The sequence below is a fragment of the Merops nubicus genome, unplaced genomic scaffold (genome assembly GCF_000691845.1).
Source record: "Merops nubicus isolate BGI_N331 unplaced genomic scaffold, ASM69184v1 scaffold5377, whole genome shotgun sequence".
In the NCBI taxonomy this organism is placed as follows: domain Eukaryota; kingdom Metazoa; phylum Chordata; class Aves; order Coraciiformes; family Meropidae; genus Merops; species Merops nubicus.
In genome coordinates, this window is record NW_008618196.1 from 101,150 (window position 1) to 125,469 (window position 24,320).

Genomic DNA, 24,320 nt, shown 5'->3' on the forward strand with positions numbered 1-24,320 from the left:
GTCTCAGCATATGTTTTAGTGGACAGTTCCTATTTCCAAACACAAAGCTAGCCTGCATCCACAGATTGAAGGGTTTTAAGAAGTGAACTGTCAAATAGCCACACAATCCTTCCCAGGGACAGTCTGAACAGCTGCTCTGTGATACTTTTTCTGAAGATAAACCATAAGTTTCTGTCTCTGGTATTGCCAGCATAGGATCTTTTCCAAGCAATGAGTCAAAAGTTAATTTGAAGTTTAAGAACAGAGAAACTACAATTCCTTCACATATTTCGTGTTAATTCATATGAATATTTTAGTGTTTTTAATGAATTACCACCAAAACCAGACACTGTCTTTCTTTTTGAGAAAAGAAGGGAAGTTCAGAGGTTTTTTTGCAAATCCTTAAATTATTTTAGGCATTACTTGTTTTGGAAGAATGGTGTTTTACAATTTGTAGTTTCACAGATTCTTCCCCATTAATGACAGATATCTGCAACACTGTATCCATCAATTCCTTTTGTACAGGAGAGTCATTTGAGTGAGATATTCTTTTGGTTATTCCTCAAGAGGAATTATCCAGTGTGCAGAGGCTTTACAGGGTGGTTCTTAAGCAGAGCCATCCAATACTGATGAGGAGCTCATCATTCAGGCTCTTCACAGTGACACATGGCAGGAGGATGAGAGGCAAAGGGTCTAAGTTAAAATGGGAGAGGTTCATACTAGATATAAGGAAAATCTTTTTCCTCACTGCTCTTAGCTATAATTATTAAGATGTGTAAATCTAAGTTATTTTGTGACTTGCTTAAAAGTCCTTCCATTTTAGAATGGTAAAGAGAGAGTGTGTGGTTAGATAGGGGCCTGGTCACTAAATAAAGCTGTGTGGACTAGAACACTGTGACAAAGAAGGGAGAGAAAATTCAGAACAGATAGAGAAGGGTGCAGGTCATGTTTTGAGTAATGCAGTACTGATGACAAGACGAATACCAAGATCTTTCTAGCCTTTGCTAAAAAGTCTTGAGTTGCTCCAGAGTATAAGTTTACAGTGATAAAGGTCACTATGGCTGCATTTCTGTATATGTTTAAGAAAACAGTGTCACCCTTGGCTTATTTTACCTTAGGATGGCATCCACACGCCACATAGCTAACATGAACAGTGTGTCCAGCAGCTGATAGGATGGACTGATGTTTCTGTTTCCTCTTAACCCTGCCTCCCAGTTTACCAGCTTCATAAAAAGAATTTACAATAGATACAGCCTTTGTGCTCCCCAGACGTCAACATCATGATTGCTGGAGAAGTAATGCAAAATGAAGGACAGAAATGTGTTTCTTGTTTCCTTCTTAGCATAACTACATTGAGTAACTCTACACAGCACCCTGGACAAGGTTATTTTAGCAGGCATAATAATCATCACTATTATTTATTGAAGATAGAAAATTTCCCAAATCTATTAAACATAGGAACAGTCTTACTAGGTCAGAGAAGGTTTGTTTAGCCCTTCATCGTGCCTCTGCCAGAAGATATTTAAGAATATAAGGCCAGAGTAAATACATTGCAATATTCTCACAGCTTCCTATAGTCTGTGGTTTAGCCACTTTTGTAGCAGTGATTGCTTCTTTGTGTTTAAAGGGAAACTACTCTTTTCCTAAAGGCTTTTGCTTATGTACTATAGTATAGGTACCCTATACCTATACATCTTACATATTATAGCATATCATATCATATTTACATTAACTCTATTCCTGTTTCTCAAATACCAAATCTTATAGGGATGGAAGAGTTCAAAACTAACATTGTAAACAAAGAAGTTCAACAGTCATTCAGTGTCATTTGTTGAGCCATTGATGTCTGTTAGTAAACACAGATGAATCTCAGTGTCCACCGTTTTCTTAGAGATTTAAAGCTACAGTATAACATAGGTGACACCTGAGTACTCCTACTCTGATGTGACAGTTTGACCAAAAAGGAGAGGCTTGTATCTTCTTTTCAAGTAGATGTAATAAGTGTCTCAAGATGCTAGTTCATAAAACACTTCATGATCCTTCAGGATGATAACTAGTATGCAAATCATCATGAAACAGATTTGCTGCTGATATGAGCTATTAGAACTACTGGAATATATGTGAAGTTCATCAACTCAAGATTTGGCTACATGTATATTTTATTCTTTACTTGCCAATGGCCAAGAAATGGAACAACTGAGTAGGCTTGTTTCTACAAAACAACTTCGTTTAAGCTTATTTCACTAGAAATCACCAAAACAATTCTCCTGAGCACAGTCTTGAAAATGTACCTATCTAGACAACCAAGCTCTGCTATGGATTATTATGTTATGTCTTCCAGAGAACTGCTTAGGAATCGTAATGCAAATAAAATTATTTGATTATACACATTACTTTTCCTACTGTTTTCCAAGTGCCTAATCTACCTTGGTTGTGCTTGATTTATCATATTGTCTTTCCATCTGTTCTCCAGACTTCCTGGTTTGCTTTACCACTATTATTGTATCTAAATAAACAGCATGTATTTCTCCACAGGACTTTTGGGTTTGAACTCTCCAAAAAGAAATTGTCATTATTTTTTCTATGGCTGACAATTCTGTTTCATACAGACAATGGAACATGGTGTAAATTTGCTCCAGATAAGGGCCTACCAGCACCTAGCATATGTCTGGTTTAGATAAGACTGAAGGAGGAATGGGGAGATAATGTCTAGTAAATAAACAGAAGAGGAAGGTATGCTCTGTTGCTCTTCACAGCCAAATAGAGTTGAAAATCTATTGTTTGATTTGACTGATATGTTCTCATTGCTATAGCATGGTATGTTCACACATTGCAAAATCTTTCATGCCCAGTGTTTCATTTTCATTCTTTATCCTGATGCATTTTTCTAAATGCTAGTGTTGGATCTTGACCAGAAAAGGCCACCTTTGTTCTTTGCTGTGATTCTGCCTTCTGTTTTTTAATTTTGTTTTTGAAAATATTGTTAGAAAGTGATGAAAACTGTATTTGAACTTGTGGGGTTTTTCTTCCCTTAGTGTTATGCCTGTGTATTGGCTCATGGAGCTGAATCAAAACACTTAATCTTTATTTTGAATTTTAAACATGTATTCCATTTCAAACTACTCAGAGACATGGCATATAGCCCTCATCTGCAATTTATGGTTGAAGTCCATGTCAATTTTCCCATTTTACTTCTGTATAGTTTCAACTTCAAAGCACATACTGTCCAAAGGTAGTAAAACAGACATGGTTTTCCACAACCAGAGTAAGTAGTGAATTTCAACTACCATCTTCAAGGGCATTCTTTTGACCAAACCAGTACTCAAACCAGTACTGTTTTTAATATCTTCCTCAAAAATTGTCACCTGATAGTCTGTTAGACATTCAGGTATCTCTATGTCTAGCTGTGACAAGAGTCAGATTGCTGCTGATGCTCATACTTAGAGTTTCCTATGCCAATGAGCACAAATTCATGTGTGATTACTGAAAATCTGTTGTACATTCTAATTGCTTCTTCACCTTCTTTGCTCATATAATTAGACAGACAAATGGTTTCATACTTTGAAAAATTAGCCCAGAGGAAATATTGAATTGAGTTAGCACATGAACAATGTTTCCACAGAGCTGCTGTGTCACACGCCTGCATTCTCATGCAAGTATTGAAGTTGTTGCTACTGTATGGGACTTACCCAATAATTAAACAATATCAGTCCCTGTGTTTGGTGCTATTTACTTTTCAAAGAGAAAACATCCCTGGAAACTTAATTTAAACCTTTGTGTAAAGGCAAGACCACAAACACAATTAGAAGTCTGGTATACCTTGAATGACTCAGTTTTTCTCTGCTCTTTTTTTCTTCCTTTTTTTTTTTTTAACCTGTAAATTATGTAAGGGGTTATTGACATTTGCTTGGAAAAGGCAGTCTAATCATTGCTTAGACACTGAAATAGTTCCAAGAAATCTAGACTGTTTATACTCTAATGGCTGTAGTGGAGCCACTCAGTGAAGTAGTAAAAAGATGGTAAGATTTCATTAGCTTCCCTGTGACCACAGCAACAGCAACGGATTGGCAGCAGTCTGATCTTTATTATCTCCATAATGGACAAAAAAGAGCTCAGGTTATAATCAACCTACTCCAAGAAATAAATTATAGTCTTTCTACTGTGTTGCTACTGTGACACAATAAAATATACAAGAGGATATAATTTCACAGTGATCTGAGAGACATTGGGCTACACAAGTTCAGAGTAAATAAGTACTACTGGAGACAAAGTACCTGATGGTGGAATTAATGAAAAAAGAATGATGATTTTTAAAAATTTTTGCAGTGATGGTAGCCAGTTGTCAGAACTTGATAGTGTCAAGTTGTTGGTCACTACTCAAAGATACATTTTTATATATATAATGAATATGGAACACTGAAACAGTTCATGATTTCATGAATGAATTCAGTTCACTAGACTAGACTAGACTAGACTAGATTAGAATAGATTTTAATTGGAAGGACCTACAGTGTCTCCAGTGTTTGTGCACTGTCTTGGTAAAAAAAATGTTTCCTAATGTTCAGTCTGAACCTCTCCTGGTACAGCATTGAATAATTCCCATGCATTCTACCACTGGATACCAGGGAGAAGAGATCAGCACCTCCCTTTCCACTTGCCCTTCTCTGGAAGCTGTAGAGAGCAGTGAGGACAACCTCAGCCTCCTTTTAGCAAAACTTACAAGCCCAATGTCCTCATCCACTCCTCATAGGATATTCCTTCCAGTTTTTCCACCAGCTTTGTTGCTCTCCTCCTCTAGGGGCAAGAACCTTCATATCCTTCTTAAATTGTGGGGCTCAGAACTGCACAGAGTACTGAAGGAGGGGAGGAGGGTCTGCATCAACACTGAATACAGCAAGGCAATTGCCTCTTTGAACCAGCTGGTTATGCTATGTTTGATGCACCCCAGGATGGGGTTTGCCCTCATGTCTGCCAGGACACACTGCTAACTCGTAACGGGCCTGCTGTTGACCAGCACCCCCTTTTTGCAGGACCACTCCTCTCCCAGTCCATACTTGCACCCAGCATTACTCTGCCCAAGGTACAGGATCTGGCATTTGAACTTGTTAAATTTTATCCCATTAATCATTGCACAATGCTCCAGTCTATCTAGCGCTTTCTACAAGGGCTCTTGGCCCTCAGGAGAGGCAACAGCACCTCCTACTTTGGTTTCATCAGCAAACTTGCTAATGGTGTATTCACCTCCTGCATCCAGATAGCTGATAAATATATTGAACAGAAATGGCCCCAGAATTGAACCCTGAGGAACACTGCTGGTGACTGGTCACCAGCCAGATGTAGCCCCATTCCTTACAACTCCTCGAGCTCTGCCCTTCAGCCAGTTCTTCACCCAGCACACCATGAACCCACTCATTTCACAGTTGGACAGCTTGTCCAGAAGGATACTGTAAGGGGCAGTATCAAAAGCCTAACTAAAATCCAGAAAAACTACATCCATTGTCATCCCTTCATCCACTAGGCAGGTGACCTAAGGCTTCTGTGTTTGTTTGTTCAGCTGTATGAATCAATGGCTCACAGGTAACTGTCTTGATTTAGTATCTATATATGTTTATCAAAGTACAAAACCAATTTAGTTGCATGATCTATCTTGTTAGTGCTTAGCATTACGCTTTTTGGGGCTTGGGTTGTGAGGGATTTGGGGAGCTTTTTTAGCTTAGTGTGCTGCATCTTAAGGGCTTAGTTAAGATTAGATATGCGAGTAGGATCACAGCCGTGGGAGATCCGTAAAAACAGTTGCAATTAATTAGCAGTCTTATAGCTTTGAAGCATCCTAAAAGGATTGGATCTTAAATATGTAAAATTCCCTTTGAAGAGGTGTTTTCTGATGATATTCTCCACAGAAATGAATACTCAGAGTTCATAAAGGTGCCCAGTCTCATTTAAAGCATAGTGATTTGCTTTCTGATGGTTAACTGTTTCTGTGTCTTCTAAAGAAGAAAACAGCAGTTTGCTAGTCTAAAAATCTAAAATTGAAAGATGAATGTCTGCTTATATCAAAATAGTCTTAGAGATAGAAATTAAGACTCAAAAACATTCAAAAAATAAAAAAGACCAAGGGAAAACTATTTGAGAAAGCATATGACTGATGATATTTGAAAACTGTCTGCATCCAAGGTGATAAATTGGGCAATGTCATTGCAAATAGAAGTACTAAACTGAATATTTTCAGTATATACAGTATAAACAGGTTTGAAATACCATCTTCAGATGAGAAAATACCTCAACATCCAAGCAATATTTCTTTGTCAGCCAGAACAGAGCACTTAAAGCTTGTTGGGCAAAAAGTACTAATTCATTCTGACTGCCAGGAATGTTTTGTAATTTAAATTAAAATATTTCTTCTAGTAACATTTTTGGAACATAATATTAATGGAATACAATCTTCTAATTTAGTGCAGACAGATCAAATTAAATAAAATGCCCTCAGATTTGTCCAGCAACAAGAACACTTGCAAACACACAGATGGCTGTGGTTCTCCCTTAGCAACCATGCTCCTAAGTGCATAATGTCAGTCATATATTTGAGTCTAAAACCTGCAGAAGTAAAATCACAAGCATTTTCAAAGTGTCTAGGAATAAAAATCTTATGTTTTGGCATGGAAAATAATTTGTGTTATTAGCAATAATATGGACAAACATGTTAGATTTGCAAAATCACAACCAATATGTCAGCCATGATTTTCAACATTTTCTGGCATTGGTATTCGTATAAACATATAGTTTTAGCAGCAAGGTTGGACTAGATGATCTCCAGAGATCCCTTAAAACACTTACCATTCTGTGATTCATAGAATTGCCTCTGTAATCATCTTGTACTCTTAGTTATATGACAAACCACCTCTCTACCATTCTGTTAGAATTCAGCTATCAGAGAAAGAGATACTAGTATAGTGTATCGTGAGAAAACTCTTACCCTATAGAGTTACTCCTCTATGTGATGAAAAGCCTCCACTCCTACCTATAGTGCTGCTGCTGAAAAGTCCATTATAGAATCAGAATCATTTAGGTCATTTAAATGACCTTTAAGGTCATTGAGTCCAGCTGTTAACCCAGCACTGTCAAGTCCACTACTAAACCATGTCCCCAAGCACCACATCTACACATCTTTTAAATACATCCAGGGACAGTGACTCAACCATTCCCCTGCACAGCCTGTTCCAATGCTTGATAACCCTTTTGGTGAAGAAATTTTTTTGTAATGTCCAATGTAGTCCTCCTCTGGAGCAACTTGAGGCCATTGCCTCTTGTCCTATCTGTCAGTTGTTACCTGGGAAAAGAAACCAATAGTATCTCACTACAACCTCCTTTCAGGTAGTTGTAGAGAGTGAGCAGGTCTCCCCTGAGCCTCCTTTCCTCCAGACTAAAAAACCCCAGTTCCCTCAGCCAAAAAATGCAATAAATAATAATGTTTATGTAGTGAACATAAAACAATACCACCTCAATACTCAAGCTAAATACAGGCATTGGGAATATAATTAAATTTCTGCTAAAAGATAAATTTATCACAGTAGTTAATATTTCTTTAATTATTAACTTGGTATGGATGAAAATTTATTAACTAAACATTGCTGCTTGGCTAGTTTCTAACACAAATGATTGGATACACAGGAAGGATGCTGTGTTTTAAACAATAGCTATATCGGTGCTCTGGGACTGTACTATGGGAAATCTGAAGATTATTTTTGTGGAGGAAAGTAATTTTTCAGAGTAATTGGAACAAACTGCATAGTTCTTTTAAATGAATTACCTTATTTCAGTGCACACTTTAAATTTAGCACTAGTAAAATTTGTTTTTACTGACTTGTTAGGGAAAGCAAATCCACCATTCTTAAGGATGGATCTAAATACCCTTTACAAAACTTGAAAAATACTGTCATTTTAAAAAAAATAAACACCTCATTGTGTAAGGTGAATGTGTCTCCCTCTAAAATCATTTAAATATGAGGCCAGCCTTAGGAGTTAGAAATTTGTGGGGGCTGTTCTGCACATTTATCAGAGAACTTCTGATCAAACACTACTGACTGATGAGTGTTACAGATGTGAGTCTCACAAGCTCAAGACTGATTGTACTCATCATCTGAGGTGCCACCAACCCAAACCACTTGTTATACTGGTGGAATGAACTGTTTCCATGTTAAGTAATTCCTGCTAAAACCCCTAAGTCATGAGTCTACTGTGGCCTTCCTTGCCTTTATATTGTGCTGTATAGGATCCATGAATCTATCTGAACATCTTCCAAAAAAAAAGAAAATACTTCTTTGGCAAATGTCTAATACACAGTTTTGAAAAATGCTGAGGCACAAAGGATATAGATTTAGCTAAACTGTGATAGAAAAACTCATAGAAACTGTTTTTTCCAGACACACAATGTGGCTATCTTGCTTCTAAAACAAATTCAGTGCTAACTTATCAAACACTAATAGAATTATAAAGATAAACTTTAATCTAAAAAGATAAAGCTGTGTAAAGAGATTGTGTGGTGAGCTTCCTACAGCTGATTAATCATTTCAGCAGGTTTGGCTTATTTAATTAATAAATCTAAAATTAATTATTTAGCCCATACAATACAGGTGGGAAAATCAACCTTTACATTCCCAGATGAAACAGTGAACCATCTCATATGAAATTTTCCTTTTTCTTCGAAGAAGAAATTTGTTTTTCTTGTATGAGAAGCATTTGGTTTTTTTTTTTTTTAAAAAAAAAAGGAGCATGAAAAATTGGCAACGCATAAGATTAGCTTTATGAGACTATTTTTTAAGCTTTTGTTTTCACTCTTATTGTTCTGTACATAAGAGAGATTAGCGATCTGCTTCTCTCCAGCCAAAATAATCAGAATGATCAAAACATTTTCATCTTTGTAATTATTAAAAAAGGGAGAGAATATGTTAGATTTGATGATGCTTTACACAGACTGATTGCAGGCTTTTTCTATTTTGATGATTTGTATATCCTTTGATGTAAAAGATGTCAATTAGAAGCAAATATTTAAGAAAAATAATAGCATCTGCCAAATATAGGTTCATGTAAATGTATATGCTTTCCTGCTAGAGCTCAGTGATCTTTCTATCTCCATATTTATGTGATTTTAAAAGCTCAGCTGCTACAATTTTTCAGCTAAATTACATGCATGTTTTAGGCATATAATAAAGCTATCCTTTGAATCCACACTTCACATGGATTTCTAGCAGTTTAATTGAATTTAATTAATACTGCAAATTATGGTTTATTTGAAATAGATTTGCCATGCAGATGCTCCCTTTGCAGCACAGTGTACAGTAAAGCTGTCAGAAGAAGGCAGGATTGGCTTTGGTGTAATTTTTGGTGACCCAATTGTCTTATGTCACTTGTACAGTAGTTACTCAAAAAAAGATTTTCTTTGCTGAAACTCTTTGACTCAAATTTAAGTTTTTGGGAAATGGCAGATGAGACTGCAGTTAACCTTAATCTTCTAACCATAGCTAGAAGTTATGATCAACTCTTCTGTTCTTTTCTTTCCAGGGAATTATTCATTGCTTCATAACCTTTTAAAAGTTTTTTCTTTCTTTTGATCACAGGCAATGGAATGGGAATCCGAGTTATAGGTGGGAAAGAAATTCCAGGAAGCAGTGGGGAAATTGGAGCTTATGTTGCCAAGATCCTACCTGGGGGCAACGCAGAGCAGACAGGGAAGCTGATAGAAGGTAAGATAAATGCATCATCAAAAAACGGAACCATGGGAGCGTTTGGAGTTCAGCAGAATTATTTATTAAAAAACATTTTCTCTTGCACAAGTGTAATCTTGTGCAAGGAATGAAGGGCACCTGAGAGCTCTTCTAAACCTCCATGAGTCTTAAAGCGGAAAAGGATTGATAGAAGGTCATTTTATAACTTCTATAGCCAAAAAGAGTTGCCATGATGAGCAGTATTATGGCATGCCTTCAGTAATATGTGCTAACATGCTGTCTGCACTAGAGGTAAGATAATATGGTAAGAGTCCAACTGTATATCATGGACGTATAGCGTACATATGCTATTTTGAAGACATTGAACCTGCCTTGATCATCTAGGTGTCTGTGTTTGAGATCACTTACATCTCTTAGTTGCACAGGTAAAATAGTTTGCAGATCCAGTTTTCCCTCAATTATACACCCTAACATTTTTGAAATTCCCTGAAGTCAGACTTGACTAAATTTATCTGTTAAAGTTAAACTTTAGTTTACCAGTTTAATATAGTCATCCAACCTGCCTCAACAGGCAACAGAGAAAAAGAAGCATTTACAAAAGGGTAATTATTTCATCTACCATAGTCCTCTGTTTCAAGAACTGGGAGTATCTTCCTCATTTAATTGACTTTAATTTTGAAACTGCATTAGACTACACATCATCCTATCAACTAGAGCTAGGTGAAATGAATTTAACTTAGTTATTATTTCATTTTCTAGGATTATTACAGATGTGATAATTCTGTCCAATAACAATTTATTTCCATCTATGATCATGTAAAAACTCCCTTTTCTGTGTAACTAGTTTCTGGTTCACTTTTTCATATGAATATCTGTGTGCACCTGAAATGTCAGTTCATCCACGGACAAAAATACAATACATTTATTTATTTGTAATTCATTCAACTAATTATTTTTATTTCTTTAATAAAGGAAGATAACCAGGAAAAAAAATAACAAAAGAAAGAAGATAAGCAGGAATAATAGTTCTCCCAGGAAGAATTAAATTCACCTAAATTTTCTGAATAGTAAACATACAACAAAAGTCAGGATTAAATCAAAAGTACTTTGCAGATAAAAAAACTGAGTAAATTGATTAAAGAATGTATTCACAAAGACAATGCTATGGGTATTACAAAACAGTGTCACCTGCATTCACTCTGCTGCTTTTTACATCCTTGGTGGTTTCTTTGTGAATATTTTAATTATATAGATTAAAAAGGTGTACGTACAGCAATGTCAATGAAATGATATACCAACAAAAATAATTTCCTTTTTTCCCTATAGAATTGATTCTGCCATTCATATTTAAAATGTAGTGTCTCTCTTATCAAATGATAGAATAGTGTTATTTATTGCATACAAATGTTGAAAGAATTGACTTTAATTTAGTGTGTTTAGAAGTGAGTATTTGTTTTGGCTCCCTCCATACAAAAGAGTAGGTGTATCCTAACTGTGCTAGATAATGCATGCATTTTTTCAGTAGGTAAAGAGGAGAATGTGGTTATTCAACATTTCCTCAGGAATGGACATTTCAAGAAAATGGTGAGCAGTTACTACTTGGAATTTTGTCCAGTCTTTTGGTTTCTATTGTCAGGAACTGTTCTGGAAACCAAGGTTTACAAAACCCCTTAAACTGAAACTCTGAACTTAGACCTTAAACCTATAACTTAAAACCTTAAACTTAAACTCTGATCTTAAGAATTCAGACATGTTTGCTTTCCTATCTGTTCACATATTGTATTTAGAAGGTTTATCCATATTTTATAGAAAGGTGAACAGGACAGTAAAATATTTATTCCTTTGTTTCATTCTCCCATCATATGGTCAGACATGCTTCTGCTCTGACCTTTCTGAAACTATCCTATACTTGGGCATGTTGGCATAAATCAACTCCATCAAAATCACTATACCTGTAGAATTTGTCCACACAATGTCACAGAATGTTTTACTATTAATGTGTTAAATGCTCTGTCAAAGAGAGAAAATGCTCTCTGCAGAATGTACCATTACAATAGCATACAAGATAAACACTTCCCCTTACTGTCAGTTATCTTCTAAATCTTATCTTTATATTTAGTTTACCTTTTGTGGTTTTTTACATGGCTATCTATCTTAGTCGCAGCCTTATTTGGCACTGAACCATAGCAATTGCTCTATCAATTGATGACCCCTCCCCAGCCAAGAAGAGGGATCATGGAAATGAGAGGACACTCACAGGCTGAAATGAAAAAAAAATGTAGTGAAACAACCAAACTAATACAAAATGCCGATATAAAGTATACAAAGTTATGTTCAGCCCAGTGAATGCACAGCAGACACAATAAATGGACAAGCAGTCCTAGGGAGCAGGAGAAGGAAGAGGAGCAGGAGGAGGAAGAGGAGCCCAAGCAACAGCAGGAGCCTGAGCAGGAAATCATCCACCCTCAGGATTTTTTCCCTTTATATTGATCATGACATTTATGGTCTGAGATATACCTATAGCCAGCTTGGGTCAGGTGCCCTGGATGACTCCATACTGCTAATGGTCTGCAGACCACAGCTGGCCTATATTTCTGTCCCAGCAAAACCAGGGCAATATTATAGACTGACAAAGAATATTTGCCTGCTTCACTTTTAGTTTTGGTTGTTTGGTTTAGTGGAAATACAGCTCATGTACGCTTAATCTCTAGCCTTCAGAAGTGCTAAAATTCAGAGAGGACTTCAATCATTCTCATACTGATCGGTGCAAATCCAGCCAAACTGCTAATGTTACCAATGTTGCTGATATTGTGTTTTAAATTAGAGGTTACCCCTAATTTCTTTTTCAAGTCTTCACATCACGTACAGAAAACCTTATATGTCATTATCTGCAAATGACAATTATGCATTAGTAATGTGAATAGTAGTCATGAGTCACTTTTTCTGCTGAAATGTTGTGTGACATCAAGTTAGAATATATACCTAGTCATCAAGCAAACATATACTAATGTCCTGACAAGCTAATAACTTCGCTCAGCTTTCCTAAGAATATGATTCACTGCAAAAAAATCCCATCAACTTAATTAATTCCTTCAGTTCTAGAAACAGAAGACACTGGGTCACATCTGAAGAGCCTATCATTAATGTAAGGAACAAGGATAGATGTACTGTAGTTATGAGGGAGCTAAAATCCTACCTGCTGTCTGCATGACTGTATCTATGAGGAAAAGACAAACTTTAAAATATAGATAGTATTCCTTTCCTTAGGGTATAGCAACCCATAAAATTTTAGCCTATTTAAATAGCTTTGAAAGAGTCTTAGTGCCAAAAAGTTTATTTATAGTTCTGACTGGCAAATACCAGTCTTCTTGGTTCTCTCACCTTGAATTGCTTTCAGATGTCAAAAATATATCTGATTCATCACTCTTCGGCATGAGAAAAACTGGAGGTGTAAGACTTATTCCACTGAGATCGTCAAGTGCAGGGACTGTGTCAGTTTGATAGATGTGTCTGTGCTCCCTCTCGTGTTGACAGAAATAGTTCTGTTATAGTCCACCTGGTGAATCTGATGGGAGAATGACGTTTCTGCCAGCATTTTGCAGGAGCAGAAGAACATAGAGTAAAGAGCAGAAATAAAATATTAATGTGTGTTACCAGCTGTTGCAAATTTGCTGGATGCCCTCAGCATTCAAGTTTTCTTATTGGATCATTTCAGCAGGACGCCTGGAGAGTCTGGGAACTGATGAGCCATGGGTGTCTTTGTTTCAATTGCCTATCAGCCAGGCATAGTGTGTAGCAAGGCTTAAGCCAGCTGACATTCACCGAGATGAAGAGATCCCCTGACTTTCCAGACTCCTGGCAGTCTGAGGAACTTGCATGTTCTAAAAGCTAACGATGAACTTGATTTATGGTGATCTTACTGCCTCTGCTGATACTCCACTCAACAGCAGCCATGACACTGATCAATTTTTCTGGCTTTATGGGTGCATGTTTGGTTTTAATATGTATGCCTCATTTAAATATCTTCCCAAACTTAAAAATAGGAAAATCATATATAGTGAAGACAAAACCTTTTTATTAGAGATACTGAAATAGCACACCCACTTTCTATTTTATAGCAAATATAACGATGTAACATTTCTAGCACAACATGCAAGGATGCCATCTACCTTATGAGTCACAGACCTTCCCTATGGAATTTTAGTATATAAGCAGTCCATGCTAGCAAAAAGACATGCTCTCCAATTCAGTTGAATTTTGTATTTCGTAATTTAATAAAAATATTCATCGTACAGGGGTATTTTAAGCTTCTCCATCCTGAAGCTGGTCCAATAATACTGTAAGAAATACTACCTGACATATGTACAGACAATGAAAAATAAAGCCATCCTGTTAAAGCTACTAAGTAGGTCTGAGAAGAGAAAATGTACTGCCATTTGGGTGTTCTCTGGTAGTTAATGGTGCCTTGCCCCTCAGCCCAATCCTTAGGCACTTGTTTTGATCTTAATTAATAACTACTTCCCATAGGATGCATGAAACATTGCTCCTCAAAACACCATGAAGGTCCCCTAAGAAAAGCCACCTGCAGCCTAATGGCAGGCCCAAGAATAGGTAAAGGCACATCCAATATCCTTGGCATCAAAGTCAGAAGATTGATGATGAGTTCTTAAATGTGCTCAGTATATTTTACACTTGGATTCAACTGCTAGAGATGCAGATGGTCAGTTTTCAAATGGCTTGATTGCCTTTAACTATGCTGTGTTCCCCAAGCTGCATGGCCACCTCCCCTCAGGAGAGTGTTTTGAATGAGTGGGTCTTTACTGGGAATGTCAGAGCTCTCTTTCATTTTTAGTAAAGTGTATAATCTCAGAACTTTAAGATGCCTTCAGGAAATACAAATGAAGTCTCCCCATTCCTCTTATCCCTATTTATTCATGCTTCTTTTCCTTCTTCTATAGAAAGTCTTACATATTCCTATATATTCAAGTGTCATAATTCTGATTGTAAGAAGACCTCTCTCTCTAATGCTCTAATATGAGGCCAAATAAACATTAGAATTATTCCTCAGATTGAAACTAAGACAATTCCCGAGGACTGTTATGGGATGGCATAGCCTATCTTTTGAAGCCATGTACCACGGCCATGGTGTCAAAGAGAACACTTCCTCACAGGTATTAAGCCAGTATGAGGAGAAACACATTCACTTCTTGCCACCATACAGCTTTCTGCACCAGGACAGGCATATGAGATGAACAGAGTAAACCAAAGCATCATGCTGTGTCTGGCAAAAGAGGGACACATCTAGACCAATGCGAAGCATTTTCCACCCAAACCAGAATATGATATGAGAAAGGGGCAAGGAGCATGCAATTGGATTATTGACCAATCCATGAAAGGATTATAAGGAAAGTGTTAAGAACAACTTTTCTGCCCCTTGGTAGAAGCATTTTTAGTCTCGTTTGAATAGCACCAGTGCTGAGTGCTGAATAACAAGAACAGACCCAGTTTCAGAAGAACTTTTGCAAAGGCAATAGCATGTCTAGTGGCTGTCCATCTTATGAAAACTATCTGCTGTCATATCATAGACATGCTTTGGATGTTTCTTGGCAAACACAGTGTGGCTGGCATGGTGAAGGGCACCTAACTAGTTGGAAGACTGGAACAGAAACAGTAAGTCTCTATCCTTCCCCCTACTCCTTTTGCCACACTTCCCTCTTATCCCTGAGTTATAGATGAGCTCAAGTGTAACACTGACTTGGTCATCTTTTGGTAGGAAGTACAATAGACTTCATATCATTCCCTCCACATCTTCCTGAGTTTTAAAAGACTGTAGTGAGTGTTGCTTGCTGTTTAGCCAGCTAAAATTAGAAAAATTGATTGGGGCATCACAGTGAAAGGAGATTTTCCAGTCCCTGTGAAGTTAGGGATAGTGATGAGCCAGCACTCTTTCTTGAGTCCCTTTGGTAATTACACTTCTGGCAGAAAGTAGATAGCATGATGAAGCTGGAAAATGATCAAAAGAAATTAAAAGGAACACAAGAAGGAAAGAAAGATTCTCAAAAAAAAAATGGACCAGGTCTTAAATGAACAGAAATAGCTTTCACATCCTTCACTTCCATTTTGCAGACTGCTTTAATTTACTACTGCATTGGAGAAAACAAAGAATTATCCTTACCCTGTTCTCTGAGCATTAGTCTTAGTGATTTATTGTTCTGTCCATGCTTGTTCTGTAGGGTTAGAAAAGAAGAGAGTTTGGTCTCAACATATCCTTTGGGCAACAGGCTGAGGTTTATCTGTCCCAGCAGAAACTGACTTTATCAAAGGATGTCTGCAAAAAATAACAGGGAATGCCATTGCTCAGTTGAGAGATTTGCCCTGAAGATCTTTGGAAAGGTCCTAACCTAAACAAACTCCTAAATTTCCCCTCAGCTATAAAACTTCACTTGTGTAGTTGGGCTCCTCTTAACCAAGTATTTTGTTCTCCCTTGTACTTCTTTCAAATAATAATTAATGAATGAGCAGCATTGCTCTTGCTAAGCTTGGCAGTGGGCATTCAGCATATAAGAAAATGCCTTTAAAATAATTAGAAATTAATTTTTTTAAAGGAAAGTCTGTTCTAAAAATTAAATTAGTAGAAAGGACACCGCAACAAAGTGTATCACATGTTATAATTAATTTTGTATCTGTTAGAATGAAGAAAAGAAGGAAAAAAATTTTTCTGACACTGGTTTAGCCATTTCGTATGCAATCCCTCTGACAGTGGTCTCAATTCCATTCTTAATACAGCAGGAGTTGAGGTGTACTGAGAGTTTAGTCTGTCCTTTTGCTAAGCTATGAGAAGGAAATCAGGATCACTAGAAACCATGAGAATTGTTTCAATGCTTGTGTGCTGAAATTGGAGAAGAAAAACTTGCAGTATGAACACGTGGCTTAGAAATCTTTGAAAGCTGGTTACTGTAACACTGTCCACAACTTTTTTTACTAAATCTCTTATGTGGCATTTGAAACACACTTAGAAAATAACACTTTTCTTCATGCTGTAAGGCATCCAGTTTATAGAGATCTAGCTTGATCTTATGTTTTTACAAGGTTACTTCATTAGAAAACTTATTGTATATCTAAAATATCTGGATAAAGCAGGTAATGTAAGTTTGTAATGTTTCTGCCGAGCATTGTAATTGCTCTGTGTTTAATTTCTCTGCAATAAAACTCAACACTGAAAATAACTATTAGAGAGTAACTTGGATCTAGAAAGTAATTGAGCAGCTGTATAGACTGAGCTTTCAGAATCTTTTTTATGTCGTCTAAAGCAGAAGGTAAGAGAAGACTTGTAGAACACAATGTTTTTTTAAAGTTATGGGAAAGAAGCATTCCATTAAGTCATATTAGGACCAGTAATGATATGGCTTCTTGCATAACATAGGTTACAGATTTTTCACTCTTGCATATAGCCTTGTTATGTGCCATATAAACTACTATAAGTTATACCTTCTTTGTTATCAAGAACTCTGAAAATACCTTGAACAACTAATTATTGCTGAAAATCAATTTTACTGTCATACAAATTGCACCAGGAAATAGGATTCTTAATAACAAATATATAATTTCATAAAAATATCTCTTTAGGGAGTTTCTGTTTAGTCTTAAATAGGTAAGTCTAATTGTAGAGACAAGCAAGATAACTTGGATGCTTCAAGCAGAGAGTAGACGCAAACACAGTCACTAGACATTCCAGAGGTAATGAAGTGGCAAACAGTCACAAAGGTCAGGCTAAAAGCATTCATCAGATGCTTTATAACACAAATTGTGGAATATTGCTGGTGAAAATGTCATTGGTGTTATAACTAGCTTTCAGTAACATTCCACTAAGGTGATATTAGAAAGCACTACTCACTATTGCAAAGTACTCATGTGGAGCTACAAAATTAGTGATTATCAGACATCCTGCTTTAGACAGATGTTACTATTCAGGACCTTAATGATAGTTCCAGTTAGGAAGAATATCTGGCTACTTCTTGGAAAAAGCCCTCATTGCCTGAATGTGCCTGAAGCCCTGTTTCCCTGAGCCAAGCAGAAAGAGCAGTAGGCGATGCTGTCAGCAGGCTGCCCACAGTGCTTTCTCCTCAGCTCCCACTAGGACTGGCCATACAACTCTCTGCTGTCTTCTGGGATTGTACACATCATGGGTGCTTTGATATTCTGCCTCTGACATTGACATATCATGTATCCATCCGCTCCCAGGCTTCCCCTCTTACTCTTCTTGGACAGTTCTGTTCTGACACTGAGCACTATTAAGGTTCATTTGTCTTTATAAGAGTTTAATTCCTTCTTTCATTATTTTTAATATGATCTGTCCATTCTTATGTCAGAGACATGATTGCAGGCCAGACATCAACTATATAACACTGTATTAAGATCAAATTGAGGTTTATTTGTAAGAAGATGTGGTTGTATTTCGTATTTCTAGATCCTCAATAAACACTGGCAAGGATGAAAAGGGGGAGGCTGGAACTTTCTGTTTGGGCCAGTGCTGGAGAGTGAAATACAGAATGCAGAGCCAGCTCTGTGGGCACAGAGATGAACCTCAGCTATAGAAATTTCTTTAGTTACTGGACCCAAGATGTTTGGGGATAAAGCTACAGCTTTAGTTAGAGAAAGGCAGTCTGCCTGGGCTTGTAAGAGAGAGACTAGGAGATACGTTCTCTAGACCCTGTTATACCTGATACACGGGCAAGTGACAAAAGCAGAGAGACACATAGAAACTACTGTGTCTGCCCCGTTGCCCAGCAGCTGCTTGCTATAGCTGCTAAAAGTTAGCTGAATTTCAACTCGTAGCATCAAAACTATGTGCCTGTATTGCTCCGTTTCTTTCCTTCTGTTTTCAGGGACAGGCTTCTGTGTAGCAAACTGCCAAAGAACACAGACAAGTGTAAATCCTCTGGTACCTAAACTGAGGCAAGTTTGTCTTAACAGTGAAAGTCATCACTGGAAACTTAGATATTTCTTATATGTGGACAGGCTCACCAACAGCCTGAAATTTAGATGCTAAGTGCCTACATTAGATGTTCTGGACATCTCATAAAACAAAATCAATAATTTTTTGTTCATTATTTTTAAGGAACAATATATATTTGGGCTAACATACATGGGCATTCCAAAAAGAAAAATCTTAACACGGTGTGAAGAAGTCTTCGTGTCATAATCAGTGAAGTATATTGTTTGATAGTGACTTCCCAGTGAACTGAGAAGATAAAAATACTATAATTCCATTTCCTATTGTGCAGATTATTATAGGCTGACACTAGCAGACTAATGTGATGTGATTTTAGTGTGAAAAAAGTCCAATGAAATTAAAGTGAGGATCATCTTGAAGTAAAAGTTAAATATAGCTATGTCCTTATGGACAATTTCCTCTCCTCTTGAATTCCAAAACCGCATTAGAACATTTTGCATCCACACATAGCAATTTTAACCTTCAGTCCCATTCCTGAAATCTAGATCTCCATGAATATTAGGCCAGCATTGCCACTCCACTGAGTGGTGTATTCATGAAAAACTCAGGTTCAAGGCCCAAGCTGAGTTGCTCCCCACCAGGGCTGGTTCTGCTGCTAATCAGGTACACAGATAGCCACTGTCACTGAGTATCTCGGAGGCAGTATCTTAGCTGTTTGCAAGACACTTCCCAGAAGTAAAGAGACTTACAGACAGCACATTTTCCTGCCAGTGAAACAAGGTACTGCAGCAAGCAGACTTTCTTTAATTCCTTGTCGTTTCAAAGTATTTTCTAGATAGATATATATGCACTTTTGATTCTTTCAAGAGTATAAGGAACGTTATTTCCTATTATTAACAATTTGATGTGAAGAAGGCCTGCTGAAAGTGGGGTTGTCTCAGATTGGAACATTTTCTGGGTTTTTTTGATGGAATTGCTCATGGCGATATATAAGGCATAAATTTGGGATGCTTGGTCACAAGAGCTTCACTTCAGTGTTTTTAAAAGTGACATGGTCACACAGATAAAGCCCGTATTTTCTATAGGTATTGGGTAATAGAGAGGAAATAGAAACAAGATATTTCCTAAAGTACTTAAATTAAATCACCCAATCTTTGGAGGTTATTAGGGGGAAAAATATAAATACTGTAATCAAGTTATTCCAGAATTGTCTAAGTTTTCTAGACAACTTCTGAAGCATCTGGTATCAACTCTTTTCAGAGGACATGCTGAACTTGGTTTTACTGTTGTCTTAATTAATCTGATCTGACAGTGATTTTCTTATTCAATTGAAAGGATAAAGGAACTTGGAGAACAAAAAAAATAATCTTCTGCAATCAGTTTTGTAATATAATACATTACAAAATAAGAATATTGTGTAAATGAAGACAGAAAATGTTTAGAGGTCAGCTTAAAAAAATAAAATTTCTGTGAGCACTCTCAAAAAACTACGTAAAGAATCTGTTTAAAATTTCTTGAAGCATGTTTTATTCCAAAACCTATTTAGGTCATTCATAAAGTGTGGCCGGGAGAACCTTGTATGGGAATCTTCAGGTTTCTATGAGGCAAAAGGAGCAGGTAATTATATCATTTGACAGAGAACAGAGCAAAATATTGATTAAAAATGATTACTCTCTATGCAGATTTATACTTTTGACTAGAGTACATATTTGAGGCTTACCATGTAAAATTAGACAGTTACAGCTTCACATGTCCATATGAAAAGGAGGAAAAAAAGCCACTTAAAGGATAATGCAATAATACAACTTAAAATGTAACTGAAATTGAAGATACTGAATTGCCAATTATCTAAATTACCAGTTGCTAAAGTTGCTAAAAACAAACAAAACTTTGAAAAGAATGTTATTAGAGAATCAAAATATATGTCTGGATTTCATTTAAACCTTGGTACAAGTAACTGGTAACAGACCTTTTCCAGCTTTGACCTCTATCTAATTAAAAAAAATATTTATTGCCTGAAATAATGCCTGAAAATAGGAAGCCATACTGTGCTTTTTTCCTGTACAGGTATTAAAATATTTGAGCCAGAACTCACTGAAATCTGTATTTTTCCTCCTTGTTTGTAATGGGAGTGCTTCAGTTCCAAAGTTAATGTAAAAGTGTTTGATATGTCTCTAAACACAGCATCAAACATAGTCCTATTAAGATCTTTGGATTTTATGGTCCAGTTGAAAACTTTTGAAACTACCTTTTAGGTACATTAATATGTTCTAGGTAACTTCTGAAACTGTTTTTGTTAGGTACTTAAATTCTGTAATTTCTGAGAAAATAAAATTCATTTTGACTTGGATGATTGTGGGGGAAGAACATCAACAATTATAAAATACAAGTCTTTGAATTACATTCAACTCAGTAAAACAGTAATAATCTTATCTTAATGGCTATTTTCTTTGGATATTGGAGATCAAATTTTACAGAAGATACATGGTAGAATGAGAATTTTTGTCTCAGTATATACTGACATTTCCTCTTCTTGGGTGTGAAAGTGGAAGCAAACTAGACTATACAAAGTAAAAAACCTGAGGGCAAAGAGATTGCAGACTGCTGATCTTGGTGTCTGGCAGACGTGGGCAGATAGCAACCAAGTTCTCCAGGGTCTGAGCTCTGCTTAAGTCTCTGAAAGGACACAGTGTATGTGAGGTGGTTCACACTGCATTTGAAATGTGTAGTTTTTAAGACTATTTCCAGTTCCTCACATATATGTTGTAGCTGTTCCTGACTGCTTTTAAGTGAAAATGTAGTGATTTGGTACCTGCCAAGAGTAGGAAACTCTGATTCTGGGCCTTTCCCAACATAGCTGATGTTCAGTTGCTCAGGTACTTCTGCTTCTGTGGACACTTGTGTTTAAAATGGAGCTACTTACTATTCAGTTTCATTGAAAATGGGCAGTTGGGACCATTTTATTTTGAATTGGATCTTGCTTTCTGGTTTTTAGCTGATCTGTCATCCAAACAATAAAACCTAAGGTATTATTTAATGTGATAGTTTAGGCAGTTTCTGGGACAGCTCTACTTTTTTTGTCCCAGTTTTTATTGTGTTGACAGGGATTTTAAACCAACAGTTTTCAATTATAATTAGTTCCATCTTTTTTTATGTATCATTTTGCAACTGCTATTTATCCCCACAGGCATGAACTGGTCAGTTCACCCTGAGACATAAAATTACCGTATCTAGATGCTCAGTTGTACATTTTCTATTAAAGGAATACCCTTGTTAGGTTAGTGTGATAACGTGTGCAGATGATCAGTTGAATGCCTCAAGAGCAGGGAGTGGGCAAAGAAAGATGAAATCTTAATCATTACATTGCACTAATGATCTTTATGAACAATTCAGAAATAATGCAATATGTATAATTCTATTCCAGTCTTAATAAAATACATATATAATAAGTAAATAAAAGTAAATAATAAAAATAAAATAGTAAAATCATAAGTCATTCTTCACTGACTGTCAGGTAGCCTTTAACCAATATGTTGCACTCCTGTGAGACTTCCTGTTGTATTCAGTATTTAATGTGTGGATAGAAAAGAAAATTCTGCAGCCAGGTCCTGAGCAAATGCCATGGAAGCCTTTGGATCTCCATTTAAAAGCCCAAGTGTAGAATGTAATTTTCACTATTGATTATTCATGACACAATATTAATTTCAAGAGTATCTAACTATTCTTTAATACTTTTCTCTATGGTGCTTAGCATGAAATGATAGCTGATGTGTTTTGAAAGTCTAAAAGCTAACATAGTCTTCATTGATCATACCAACAAATTCAGAAGTGTTCAAATAATGTTCTTAAAGCCAAAAGTCTCGCACAGTTTCCAGTATATCTGTGTTAAAGCTCCTGCAATTTACTCCCTTGCTTTCAATTATCATGACAGATAGTGCAGATACAATAAATTATGTGCTGGTTAAAAAATAAGCAAGTTAGTATCCTTACCTTCTCTGAATATATATCTTGCATGAAAAAACAAAGCACTGACAAGTGGCATGTCTTTGCTGAATTAGAGTGGCTCTGAACTATATTGCCATTTGTACTGAACTGCACAGTTGCAAGCTAAGATTAATAATTCACCTGAAAGAGAATGTCATATAATGTAGCAAATGCTTAAGACTGAAGAGGGGAACACTCATGTTAAAATGTTCACTGGAAGAATAAGCTATATAAAATAGTGAGTTATTTTCCATGTTGGTTTTGGCTGTGGCTATCTTAGAGGCACAACATCCCTTCATGATTTATAGCTATAAAGAATGTTATAATATCATTCCCAGTAAGTAGCAGGTAGTTCCCTGAATCTGACAGCAGCAAAAATTTATACTGTGAAGTCTGGTTTTATCTTGTTCAATTGTAAAATTTCCTTTTCCCCTCCAGGATACTGGTGAGGGTTTTTTTTTAGCATTCATATACTTTCACTGTTCTCTTCTTTGTGCCTTATTAACATAACAAATGGCAACACAAGAGGCATACCGCACACAGGACACACACGAAGGGTTCACAGTGAGAAGGTTTAGGTGTCAGTTATGTTAAAGTAAATCAAAAGTAATGGTCTGAAAACAATTCTCTGTATGCTAGGGTATACTGATCCACAAGACTAATTCTGAGGGCTCTACACAGGTTACGTGGTGTACTTTCTATAGATTTAAATTTTATATTGGACAAGTATTAAAAATGTTTAACACTTCAATATATATTTCCATTTTATAGAAATGAGGGAATTTCCATTAAGACTTTAGGAAGCTTAATACTTTACTAAGACTTCATTAAAAAATTAATGGATTTTGAGAAAGCCTGGTGCTGTGATATTGGCATCTCTCATTAAGTATTGCTATGTGATATACAATTAAAGCAAGAGCTGTGATTTTGCAGACTTTGCTCTTGGGCATACACGTCTATTCTGTGATTTTCCTCTTTAATAGCTCAAGTCAACCCTCATCCTAAGTTCTTATCTGCTGTTTTCCTCAGAATATATGTTGCACAGTGCCAAGGAAAACTCAGAGGTGCTGAGCAGTTTCTCCACCAGCTGACATGAATAGGAATTGCAGAAGTTCAGCACAGTTGCTTTTTATTGATAATCTCATGGTACTTTTTTTCCCCTGGCATTATTGTACACGTTCCTGTAATTCCCCATACCACATACTTATGAAACAGCGACTTTCTTAAAAATTATTTCAAATGAAGTTATAAGACCCTATAGTCACTATAGGACCACAATGCTCATTCCAGCTGAATTTTCTTTAGATTTTGGCTTACACAGGCTTTCACGGAAGGGATTGTTCAGTAGTGTATTGTTATGTGACAAACATTTGCAAATTAAGAAATAGCTTATTCATATGTTTATAACATTTTAGTCCTTCTTCTGTTTGTATGGGGGCACTGGTAGTCCAAAATTTTATATCCAAAACATGCAGAATGATTCTATACTTTCATTTAGGTCTTGAACTGGATTTGAACTTATAAGATCTTACATGAAAAATGTGAGAAAAAAAGTGTTTGTCTCCTGATATTAAGGAAATACAGAGAAAATACTTTGCATTTTGAGCGATGAATTTTGCTAATAATGTACAAAGATGCAGAGTAATGAGTGTGAAGCTTTATGTCTACTTCTGAATGCCAAG

General features: G+C 36.4%; 1 protein-coding gene across 1 annotated transcript in view; it reads left to right on the top strand.

Moving 5' to 3' along the window:
* LOC103775881 (protein piccolo-like) overlaps nucleotides 1-24,320 on the top strand; it is a gene marked incomplete at both ends in the record, with an annotated part of 145,877 nt that overhangs the window by 60,575 nt on the left and 60,982 nt on the right. Inside the window, 1 exon segment of the mRNA XM_008943354.1 lies at nucleotides 9,594-9,719. Within this exon segment, the coding sequence (XP_008941602.1) occupies nucleotides 9,594-9,719 (126 nt within the window).